Source organism: Micrasema longulum, unplaced genomic scaffold (assembly GCF_059751315.1).
Source record: "Micrasema longulum isolate JH-2025_06_02 unplaced genomic scaffold, ASM5975131v1 h1tg000469l, whole genome shotgun sequence".
Taxonomy (NCBI): domain Eukaryota; kingdom Metazoa; phylum Arthropoda; class Insecta; order Trichoptera; family Brachycentridae; genus Micrasema; species Micrasema longulum.
The window spans coordinates 1,006,892-1,020,152 of NW_028277667.1; the positions used below are offsets into that span (position 1 = coordinate 1,006,892).

Sequence of the window (13,261 nt, forward strand, 5' to 3'; positions counted from 1 at the left end):
TCCATATATTATAGCACTACATAAGTGATTTTTGCACGATTTTGATTTGAGCAGGACGAGGCCTCTTAGCCAATCACATGAGGAGATAAAACGAAAAACTAACCCTTATTACGAATATATAAATAGCTTAAAAAAGGCAAAAATAAATAACGTGTGACATTATTTACGAAAAAACGTTTATTCAACCAGCTAACAGCAAGCAAGCCAACGTTTGGGCAGGACAACGTCTGTCGGGTCTGCTAGTAGAAAATAATACATAGCAACCTTTATAAGAAACACTAGGGAAAACTCTCTTTTAGTATGGATGTATAACATGGCACTATTCAACCCAGTGACACACAACATTTTAAATATTATTGATAGGAATTCATTTTTATAAGTAAGAATATGAAAATTAATGAAAAGTAAGGTGTAATGTTTAATAAATATAAGTTAGTGGTAAAAAGAGGTTATTTATTTATTTATTTAACACTTTATATACATATACTATATATATACATATAAGGGCGGGCATTTTGCCTAAAGGCAATTTCTTCCTACCTACCCAAACCGTTTAGTTTGAGAAAATTACAAATACATGGACATATTGAATCTCACAATTTTATACAAAAATCAAAAACAAAAAATAAAAAAATAAGAATATATAAAAAAAACACTATACTATGAAGAGAGGAGAGGGGATAGGAAGGAAAGAAGAAGGATAAAGGAACAATTTAAATATTTAGATAGGGACATTTCAATCTTAACTTAAATGTAAATAAAGAACTAACATTAGTGGGTAGATTATTCCACAATCGAGCGGCTACTACTGTGAAAGAGGAGGCAGGAAAATTAAAGCGATGACAGGGTATTAAAAGGGTTCTCTCGTTACCAGAACGAAGAGATAGTCCGTGTTGTGAAAGAGGTTGGAAGAGCTCTCTCAGATAAACAGTCGAAGAGGTTGTGTACGGAATGAAAAACATAATATATTTTACTGTTGTGACTTGTGTATAAATGGTTTATTTATACATTCACCGGGCTTTTAAACGTATTGCACTCCATCACAGTACCTACGCCATTTTTATTTCAGAAAACGTTTCCTTCATTTATGGGCAGTATAACGTAGGAAATGCTCACAGTACGCCCGGAAATTGAACTTCCACGAATTGAATATACAATACTGTTTTAGTATCTCAAAATGCAATTTATCGTACGTACGTAGGCGCATCGAGAGACTGCAGTATCGCTTTATACCCAGTTACATATTATATGGTTAGCAATTCGGTATATTTTCCTATTTTACCCTCGTTTCTATTTAGGACACGTTGGCCAGACCATTTATAAGTTTTTTCTCTTGGCAGAATAACAATTTCATTGTGCCGTCCTCACTGCTCGCTAAAGTTTTCTCGAAATTCTGTGTTGCCATTGCCACGTGTGAAATTATACCGATTTTTAAAATTAAAAGTCGCTACTTGTGGCCAGAAATTAAAATGAAGATACTATGCATTCGATCGTTTTTTTTCGCGCGGTCCAATAGCAAACAAATTGGGTGTTATTTTCCGGGTGCCGGGTTTAATTCCCGCTAAAACCACATAAACGGGCATGTCATTGTATCAACGTGAAATTATTTTCCAAGCACGCCCATATATCTTTATTTTAAAAGATTTTATATGCATACATACATATTATCTTATAAACATAGAGAAAGAGCTGTTCTTGAAATTTGCACGTCCGAAAATTTATTTAAAATTTCACAAACATAAACAAAAAAGTATTTATTAACAAATAATGGTCAGCGCAGTTTAATTGGTGTCCTGACGAAAATACGGGTACATTGCGAAACCGGTAGCCATAGAAAAGTCAGTAAGTGGTTATATAAAAATATTTAATAACATTTAGTGAACGAAATGACATTTTAAAGGTGAAGTAAACTCATAACTTATATAAAATTTCCGTAATTAGTATAATTTAAAGACCTTTTTTCTCCAGCTGTAAATGAAAATTATCAAAACAGTTAAGTAAAAAAAATAGGCAAAAAGCTCGAAGTGTTAAAACTTTGAATACAAAAGTTTGATCATGTTTTCAGTTTTTATTTTTTTATATTTTTATTTATTATATTTTTTATTTGAATTTTACTATTGGTAAAAAATTCAAAATACACTTAAATAAACACAAAAAAATCCCACAAAGGCATAGCCATGTGGGGTATACATTTTATTTAAAATTTCAATAAAATACTGGAAGAATACGATAGATATATTTTTTCTTTTTTTAAATGTTAACATATACAAATGTTTTTTCAATAAAAATGAGAAAATAGTAATAAATAAATGCTATTCCTTAATAAAAAAAAACTATTTAAATCTGCGTTTATTATCCATAATTTCAACAAAAAATTTAATCGAAACAAATTCAGTTGATTGAATTCATAAATAAAAAAAAAGTTATTCACTTTACCTGCAATGGCCTCAAATAATTATCAATAATACGAAGTTACAGGTTATATAAATTAAAAATCTTCTGTTTTACACAGACAACGCGTCAGCAAACTTTTTGAAACAATCAACAATACCTAGAATATGCGACCAAGATAACAATAAATTTACCGAGGCTGTTATTTTTTATAACAATGTACGTAAATTTAAGTCGAAAATCATAGAAATATTGAGAGAAGCAGATATTTAATTATGTTTATTATTATATATATATATTTTCATTTCTTATCTTATACATTTATTTATTTATTTTATTTACATATACGGCAAAAATGTCTTTAGCAAAAATTATAATATAAACATATTTGGCTCAATAAATGCGTACAATACTTTTTACCCAAGATTTAGAAATAAAAATAGTAAAAATCAAATTAAATAATAAAATATTTTAAAGGATTAATATAACGAGAAAATCATAAAGCATTGTTTCATAAATATAATAATTATATAAGAGGTTTAATTACCATTCACCATCGGTGAAAAAGTTCAATAGGTTTGTTCTGTAAGAACCATACCCTACACTAAATATATCAAATACATGGAAATAACTATTGTCAAGTTTCTGGAGTCTATTAATTTGGTATATTTATTTGTTATATTTAACAAAAAAATAATATACCACAGCTTTTTTAAAACTATAGGTACTTCTAAACACAGTTTTGTATTTTATTTCTTTATTTCGTATTTTTTTAAAATTATGTTGTCTATAAACTCATCTTTTTATTTTTATACCAACTATACTTCTTAACACTGTTCCTATCATTAATTTCTTTATATTGTATTTTTTAAATTTATGTTGATTATATACTCATCTTCTTTCTTGATATCAACTTTACTTCTAAACACTGTTTTATCTTTTATTGCTTTAAATTGTATTTTTAAATTTTATGTTTTAAATAACTTCCATGTAAGTAAAAGCCTTAAGGGCGTGAAAAATTAATAATAATAAAAAAATAATTTAAATTATTTTCTTGAGTGTAAATATTTTTTTTATGTGTCCTAGACTAATAATATACAAGGAAATTTACAATATTTAGGCACTTACTGTTTGTTTACCCAATAAAATAAATAAATAAAAATTTACCTGCATTTTTTACAAAACCGGTTGGAATATAACAGCGCCAGCGTTAGTTTATTCTGGAGCTTATAATATTTACTGAGAGAAAATGTATCCGTTTTATGGCGTGTTAACGCTCTACTAAAGAAGCACTAGGGACTTGAATACTGACTTTGGGTTCGTTTGTTATTGTGAATTCTTAACGATCAACGGTAAATTAGTTATACGGACCGAATTACTCAACATTCGCAGTAAACAGGCCCGTTTCTACTGCAGACTCCAGAGACATCGACCATTATTTGGGGCCGGGAATATTACAATATTTACACCGTTTGATCATACTAGATGATAAACCGACCCATCTCAAAACGGAGCATTAATAATTATCATCGCTCAAATATTTGTTTATTTGACCACGAGGAAATGCGGTCTGACCGTTCTCATACAAACGTATTCTCCTATTTTCTGCCTGGATTATGGCACTTCTTCTTCTGTCAGGTATTTCCAACGTTGGCAATCACTCTGGCAAAAGTCTCTCTGTCCTGTGCTGCCCGGAAAATCTGCTCCACAGTCCTGAAGCCAGTCCAGTCTAGTATATTTCGCAGCCAGGACATCTGTCTTCTTCCAGCCTCGCTGTGACCCTCAATCTTGCCTTTCAAAATTAAATGAAGCAAGTGGTACTATTCTCCACGCATTATATGCCCCAGATACGAAATTTTACGAACTTTTATGGTGGTTCAGAGTTCTTTGTTTGTTCTAGCTCGACTTAAGACTTCTGAATTCGTTATCAGATTTGTCCAAGATATCTCAAGCATTCTGCGATGCAACCATATGTCAAAAGCCTTCAGCCTGTTCCTAGTGTTCACCTTCAGAGTCCCAAGTCTCACACCCATATAATAATACAGACCACACATAACATTTTACCAATCTTTGCCTTATTTTCAAGTTGAGATTAGCATTGCAGAAGAGGGATTTCATTTTATTAAAATTATATGGCACTAGAACAATGACTTTTTTACACACGATATATAAGTATTTATTTTTATTTAATATATTATTTATATAAGTTGTTTCTTATGGAAGCTAGGATCATGCAAAAACCCTTAACGCTTGGGTGGCTGTGATGTCACACTGGTCTTCATACGATACAAGACTTGATAATATATCTCTCTTATTTATCATAATGATAAATTTATATATTTTGTAATCTTCAAATGGACATTTTGACACCGGATTTAGAAAGTAAAATTTGTATAGTTATGCTGGATAAAAAAAATATTTATCGTTGCTACGCTAAGAATGAACGTGACGCCAATACATCAATAAATCTGTGTAAGAAAGAACACGAAGATAGAACTCATAACAAGGATGACAGAGACGCTGTTCTGTGGCCGATGCTTGTGTAAAACAGATTCAGTCGGTTATTGACAATTATGGGGGGGCGCACGCATGTGAGATAACCGGCGTATTTATAACATTTAATTTATTTAGCTATAACAGGGCTAAAAATTACATGTTTATTTTTATAAATTATGGAAAAGGAATTTTTAAACAATATGTTTTAATGTATTTTTTTCACATATCTGAATTTCTGAATATTCCGTCATTGGATCTTTAAAAAAACAATTGTAGTATTTTTTAATTGATATATCAAAAGCTTTATTAACATATACGGACAAAAAATATTTTACTAACTGGACTTTGAAAAAAAAAGGTACTTTTAATGCGCAAACGTAAAAAAATCATTAACTAATAATTTAGTAATTAAGTAAATTAATACCGTTTAATATTACACTAAGGCTTATTAATAAAAAGCTGGGTAAAAAAATTCGAGTACCCTGGTAATACTATCAAAATATCCACGTAATTTTAATTAACTATCTGTCAGAGGTAAAATAATCCAATTCGTAAATAACATTACTTGTCAATTCCCTTCTTACACATGAAATGTGATCCTACCGTATTCCCTTTTAATCCCAGCAGTATTTTGACACTTTCAAACGACACAGCACGGCACAATTGAATTTAAATCGGCAGTTGCGTATTAAGCGACGTCTACAGAGTACCTAAATAGCCAAATCGTAAAACCATTCATTTGTGAGTAGTTTAGTCGGATTCAGTTTGATGCGCGTACGCGGTTTCTGTAGCTCAATCACAAATAAATATCAACGTGCTTAAAAACTTGCTAAGCATTTGAGTGATCACAATCAACAAAATGAAAATGCTTAAGTTATCGCAGTCATAAATCAAAGCGTGTAATCTCTAGGTCAACGCTCGTGTCGTTTTGTTTTTCGTTTTCCTTGTATGTGAATACAGCTCACTGGCGAAAAATCAGCGATTACTATAAAAAATAATATAATATATTGCATTTGCAAAATAGTAAGGAGTATCTAATACAAAAAAGTGAAAATTAAATTACAATTACCATGGCGACTGCTTTTCTTGACATTTGGCTTGCCAACCGCCGGCTAAATGCAATGAATAGCATGATAAATATTTTCCATATTTACGCCGGTGAAATTCTAATATGTGATTGCGTAGCAGGATTATACGTCGCGTACAATTTAATAAACTGCCTGATGACCTTAAAAATGAAATGTCGAGTGGTAAATCTCAAAGACCAGAAATGAAGACCTATTTCTTGAATCTTTTTGAAAGTGATAGTTTTTAGCTCAGTTTCTGTGAATAGTCTATATATTGGGTTTTAGGTTTAAATGTTTTTCTTTTTTTTTTTAATATTAAGTTCACAGAATGTTTAAATGTTTTTATTTTCTTTTTTAATATTAATTTCACAGAATGTTTAAATGTTTTTCTTTTCTTTTTTAATATTAAGTTCACAGATTGTTTGAATGTTTTTATTTTCTTCTTTAATATTAAGTTCACAGATTGCTTAAATGTTTTCTTTCCTTTTTTAATATTAAGTTCATAGATTGTTAAAATTTGTTTAAATTTTTATTGTTTAAATGTATACTATGTATTGTTACAAGAAATGTACTATTTTTTTTATGTACCGTCCCAAACGAGTTTTCTCGTACAACTCCTGGGAATATAATATCATGATATTCATGTCTTATATGTTTTATTAATAAATAAAAAAAAAAAAAAAAAAAAAAAAACGTAAATATTTTGATTTTTAATATTAGGCGTTCACGGATGTTCCATTGTGATCGCGAATACGATAAACAACAATGGTGAGAAATTGTTATCATGTCGCTTATTAGTACGTCGATAGTTATATGTGATTGAGCTTCTGAAATATTCTAATTCTATGGCCAAAAACATGATTTAGTCTCGATCTTATTGCCCCTTGGTGGCACAAAGTTGTTGCTTGTCCGTGGAATGCATTTACGATCAGTTGAATATATTACACGTATATTGTGTGCATAATCAAATAGATAGATGACAGATTGGTAAGTAAGTACCAAAGCAGGATGCAAGTAGCAGTCAATGTCTTCCTTTGAAATTATTTAACCGTAGCAAGTCAAGGTAACATTTAGTAGGTGAACATGAAATGTACCAAGTCCAATGCACTTACCTGTAAATTTAAATAGGTAAATAAATCAAACGTTCTTATTTACATAAATACCTAATTAATTGTCTTAAATAATGATTTATTACTGACAAATACATGCCCTAGTTTATAACCATTACGATAAATTTGCGTTGGCGTTTATAACGAATAAAATAAGATTATTTAGGTAGGTATACCATATTCATAATTTCTAAAATATATTATATATTTAGCTGATTCGGCCTCGTGGTGTACATAATGTGGTGGTCAGCGCGTTTGCCTGCCAAGCAAGAGGTCTCGGGTTCGATTCCCGCCATGGTTGATATGAAATATTTATTGAAGCGTGATCATCTTATCTTCATTTAACAAAAAATTATCAAGATACACTGCGATTGGTGTACTGATTCAGTGCCTTATGCACCATTAGGTGCGCAAAGGGAATGGTGATGGTGATTTATCACCGAAAAGGGAAAAATCACCTCAAGGGCGCTTTACAATTCTGTTTTAAAACATACATTCTAACCAGAATATAGAAGATTCCTTAAAGGCGTTGATAATACGCGTGTATAATGAATTATATGATTATGTCATTAAAAACGTATGTTCATGTTCATGTTTTGTACCATCTTCAATATTATTACAAAAGTTTTTATTTATTTTCTTATTTTAAAAAATATATTTATAAATGTAATTATTTATTATGCTTATATATATTATTTTGATTTATTTTTATAATTTATTTTTTTACTTTTTTAATATTTTTTTTTATTATTAATAAAACATATAATACAAAGCAGTATATATTATACTCCCAGGAGTTATTAAAGAAACTCATTTGGGACCTTACATAAAAAAATAAACTTTGGTGACAATACATAATATCAAACATAGTTAATACAACCGAAATAGTGAGAAATCATTATTGTATAAGAAACATAAAACACAATACTTTACACCATCTTTATAAATTACATTAATAATTATCACTATCAAAAAGATTTAAGTAATATTTTTTAACTGCGTCACTTCTGGATTTTTTATTCGATTTTTCGTGTTTTAGCTCATCGAACAGTTTATTATATTCGGAATGGTTAATATTTTCCAAAGACCTACTGCCGAACCTTGTTGAGCGAAAATTAGACACATGAAGATTCACCGAGTAATGCGTATTGTAATTGTGAATATCATGACCAAATGTGTATTTTAAATTTGTGTGAACAGAAAAGTTTGTGATATTTAAAATAGTATATTTATATATAATAAATAGTATTTTATTTACTTTATTATTATTATTTATACATATATCATTTGCAGTTTCCGAATTAATAACAAATATATATTTTTTTAATGAATTTTATTTTATTACTGGGTTATTATAATTTGTACACTTGATTAATAACTTACACAGCTGTGGGAAATTATTATTGACTATTTTTACAATTTAAGTCCCAATGTACCCTTATCTACTATATAAATTATATGTAAAAATTGTTGTTTTTTTCCCTTATAAATAAATAAATAATATTAAACTTTCTGATTTTAAATTTGAGGGTATTATAAACGAAAGAAGTTAGATTTCAGTTGATATGTCGCTAATGATACAATGTCTTCCTATTTTTCTGTAGTTTTTATTTAATATTTTTAATTTGAATTTTTTTATAATTTTTTTTCCTTCTCCTCCAGCATTCAAAATAAATTAATGTGAAATCTGTAATTGGTCTTACTTTTTAAAATTGTTCTTTTGTACCTTGTATTTGTATAAAGACTGTATGATTTCCTTAATAAATAAATAATAATAATAATAATTAATAATAAAAAATGAGTATGTTCAGTGCTACGGGAAATCGTATGGCGAAGTTTCTAGAAAATGGATTAAAATAAATAAATAAATTATTAAATAAAAACGAACTACTTTAAACGATGTCATTAGTTCTTCCGATTCAACCAATGATAGCTTTTTGGTAGATATCCGGTTAACGGGAAGCCAACTCGCCAATCAGCAGAACTCACCGAAGAGAACCAGTGACGTCACACGCGGAGAAATTACAAAATTTAAAAAAAAAACACATTGCTGATAATGCCATACATATCTTTTATATATATATAATTCCTCTGTACGTGTGATGTCACCGAACTCCTCCTAAACGGCTTAACCGTGCGGTTTTCAGAGAAATATAGATCTTTGCGCTGTTCGTGTTCGTAGATATTAAAATCTTCAATCTAATATGTGAAAAATGTGTTAGGAGCATAAATGTTTTATTCATCAATCTGAGGATTGCATTCGAGGAGAATACATGTACAAAAAAATGGAAGGCTGTTGTTTTCTTGTTTTGAAAAAGTTTGTTTTTGAATGTTTACAATCAACACTCACATTGTATGAATCCCAAACATATTATTTCCTTTCATTTCTTTTATTTCTAACCATTTATTTCTTTTTACTGAATTTTTGGTAATGCTAAAATAATATTAATTTATATTTAATTCATTTTTGAAAATAGCGGTCCTGAATAAAGCGCAACCCTGTTGGTGAGAAAAGCGGAGTTTGACATTTGCAAAAAGAATTCGTTATTTGAAAATGAATTATTTTATGTTTTGGAATTCAACCATGAACAAGTACCTAGGTACCTACTTGTCAATGAAAAGTATTTTTCCAAAGTAATAGCAGGCAAGCCAACGTTCGGGCAGTACAACGTCTATCGGGTCCGCTAGTATTTTTTTTATTTATTTAATTTTTGGCTTAGTTTAAATAGTCTATTAACAAGTTCGGAGTTCGAAGAGTATTCCCCAGCCTGAATCAAACGCTGACCTAAGGAGTAGATTTTCTTCGATATGTATTTTCCCTAATATATAGGTTCGATAAGTATCTTAGAGCCATTTCATGAAGGGATTTGAATACTGTCCAGTACAGCTTATATTTGATTATCTGGGCTTTCGAATCAGTGCAGTGTCGAAGATTTAAGACGTGAGAATATTGTTTTACTGCCGAAAAAATGCACTGCCTAACATTAAAATCAGTAAAAAACAACAAACGTTCAGCAATTAACAGGTTTTAGAACTCTTTGCCCAGAAATAACTCCATCGTTGAGAATAAATAATTTTCTAAAATAAACACCAACATACATAGTATAATATTACGTAGGTACGAATTTCGTCATTTTTCATATTGACATTTTTAACTTGAGTCCCTGATGATTCTAATCATCTCTGTATAAATATTTTATGGAGTACTATAATATGTACACTACCGATTTGTAAAAGGCATTTGTGATAACGAACTACTATTAACTAATATTTTATACACATAATATACTGACCATAGAATTAAGAATAGTCCGGAAACCGCATACGCACATCAAACAGAAGGCGACTAAACTACTCATAAATGAGTAGGTTTACGTTTTGACCCTTCAGTTTCTTTGAAGACGTTGCTCGGTACGCAACTCCTGATTTGAATTCAACTATGCCGTGTTGTGTCCTTTTAAAGTGTAGAAATACTGCTAGGATCTTAAAGAAACAGGATGCAATCACATTTCATGTGTAATTAGCAAATAAATGTGTATATAACAAATGCAGTACTTAAAATTTGATTTTTTTTCCATCTGTCAGATTGTCGAAGAAACAAAATGGAAATTTCGTTAGTGTTGCCAGGGTAGTATTTTTTTTTACTCTACTTTGCTCATCTAATGAGAGAACGAATGAAAATTGGATCTCGGATTTAACAACTCTGCCGTAGACATTTGACCGACATTATCTTCAAAACATCAAATATTATTTGACATGATATAAAAATATACGATTTATGTAAAATAAAATTTGTTTTATATTTTAAGAATTCAATTACTCTTATTAAATGACCCTTTACTTATTTACTCTGTTGTGTCAATCAATATTTCCGCGTGCACAATAAAATTTTAGAGAAATCGACATATTGCTTTTTTTACCCTACATTTGTGTTATGTTTTTTTTTTACCATCAAGCAACATTACACTGCGGCCTCACGAATGCGCGCGGCGAAAGTATAGCATAGTGGGGGAATTATTGGACACAGTCCGATGTATTCAAATATGATTATACGCTCCTTCTTCTTAATTCTATGATACTGACTTTTTTATACACTAATAATACATACATATATTTTTTTCTTGTTATATTCATGTCATATATTCATGTTTTATTGATAAAAAAATTCTTACGTAGGTACTACGTTCTGTTGTCTTTACGGCTTAACCGAGCAATGAGCATACGAAGCTTTAATAATGAGTGATTTCTTTGATAAGGATATTAAATATCATGATGTATTAATAATAAATATTTATTTATAGTGTTATTGATAAAACGGATTTATAAAGATCGGCTTATAATGATTTTCCAGCCATCTAAAGGTGAAAATTTGGATTTGCAAAGGCTCAAGAATATTTTTTTGCCCAATGTAAAATACTAACACTATTTCAATTATTTAGAGTGAAGTTGCAATATGTAAATTTAACAATTTTATTTTTTTATTTTTATTATGGATTGTTTAAAGAATGGCAAGCGGATGTATGATTTATATCATATATTTGCTTGCTACTCGTATCTTATTTCAGTTTTTATGTACATATTATTACTTGTTACTTTATTACTATTTGTTGCTATATTATTATTGTTAACATACCTATATGTAAATATTTTTCTGTCCCAAAATGAGTTTGTTGTAACTCCTGGGAATACAAAAAAAATTGTATGATTTAATAAATAAAATTTAATAAATTATTATTATGAACATGCGTATTTCCAAGTGTTTAAAAATTTATTACTGATATTGATTTATAAATCATAAACATAAAATTCACGAACCGATGCTGCTTTAAAATAAAAAAAATTAAAACCGTACGTGAATAATGTGTTTCTTTTTAAAATTAATAATTTATTTTTTTCAAAATATGTCAAATTGTTGTAATCTTAAGTTATGTTTTTGTTGTGCAAAAAACTAAAGCCACACAAAAATCAAATCATGCATAGTTGCAAGGAGTAACTATACATTCAGATAGCTGTGCAAGTTTAAGACAGAAAAAATCAAAACATCCATCTTTCATACAAAGTTGTTGATAAAATAATATTATTCTTGTGCAAAGCATGTGACATAAAATCGATAAATTTGTACTTACTGCCAATGGAATCCGCCGGCAATGCCCTCTCTGAGCCGATCTTTCAGTGAACGCTGTCTGGAAGGTCCCGGCCCAGTCGGTAACATGGCCTGTCCGGCCGGTATAGTAGGTAGCATTGTCGGTAAAGCAGAGCGCGTGGCGCTGCTGTCAATAACGCCAGCCGATAAAGCAGAGCTCGCATGGCGTTGTGGAGAAGACATGTCGCCGGTGGGCTATGCTTCGTTTCACGATATTTTGCACTTTACGACACCGTATTGATACATCACATTAATTTATTCAAAGTCGATACACAAATCACATTAATTTAATATTTTTTTGTAAATTGACGTATGTCATTGCATATTTACTATAAATTGCGCGTAGTTACGCTTGGGCAAAGGCACAAAACTCGCAAGAAGCTGTCATTTGACTGAAAACATTGTCGTGCACTATTATTTATAACAAAAATATTAATAATATTTCAAAACACAGGGTTTAGTAAGCAATTATTACAAAATCTACTGTAAAAGAACCCCAGCTGTGAGAGCTAATGAATCGAAATTACGCTTGTAACCAATAAAAATATTCTTTCAACGCGTACTGTAGAACTAATCTGAAATAATAAATAATTGCGCTAAAGACATAAAAGTTATTTTGCTAATCACAAACGATAACAGGCTTCGAAAAACAAATTCACTTTTGGAAAAAGAAAACAGACGCACTTTTATTTGACATTCTGTATTCTAAACGCGATGCGTACACGCAAAAGCTCCTCAATTAGGCCTATCCGTAGATTCCTCCGTCAAAAATGTTTACGACCGAAAAATAATAACAAACGAACACAGCAATGGCACTATTGTCACTGACAGGAGAGTCTATGCCAGTGGTACACAATCAATACAGAAAAAAAACACAGGAACAGCTGACGGCAAGGCGAATGAATACAAAATGATACAAAGTACGAACTAACGATGAGCAGGCGCGAGAATGGCGTTCTCGCTCTTTAGTAGGAAAAATATCTTCCGATGTTCCGAGTACTCGCGTTGCATAGGGCACAGGATGAGAAAAATATAACTAAAGATTTAAAAAAAAC

At 30.2% G+C, this 13,261-nt stretch overlaps 1 protein-coding gene across 7 annotated transcripts in view; it reads right to left on the minus strand.

The window, feature by feature from the left end:
• The window catches only part of mtd (TLD domain-containing protein mustard), a 426,229-nt gene that overhangs the window by 296,379 nt on the left and 116,589 nt on the right, over positions 1 to 13,261 (minus strand). For 4 of the 7 annotated variants that reach the window (XM_088226867.1, XM_088226845.1, XM_088226848.1 and 1 more), the window contains exon 1: positions 12,190 to 12,781. In XM_088226867.1, coding sequence (XP_088082993.1) covers positions 12,190 to 12,389 — 200 coding nt within the window. In that variant the 5' untranslated portion in view covers positions 12,390 to 12,781. Of the gene's footprint in view, positions 1 to 12,189; positions 12,782 to 12,890; positions 13,033 to 13,261 lie in introns of those variants that run through there. The other 3 variants (XM_088226847.1, XM_088226843.1, XM_088226846.1) reach the window with 2 other exon arrangements.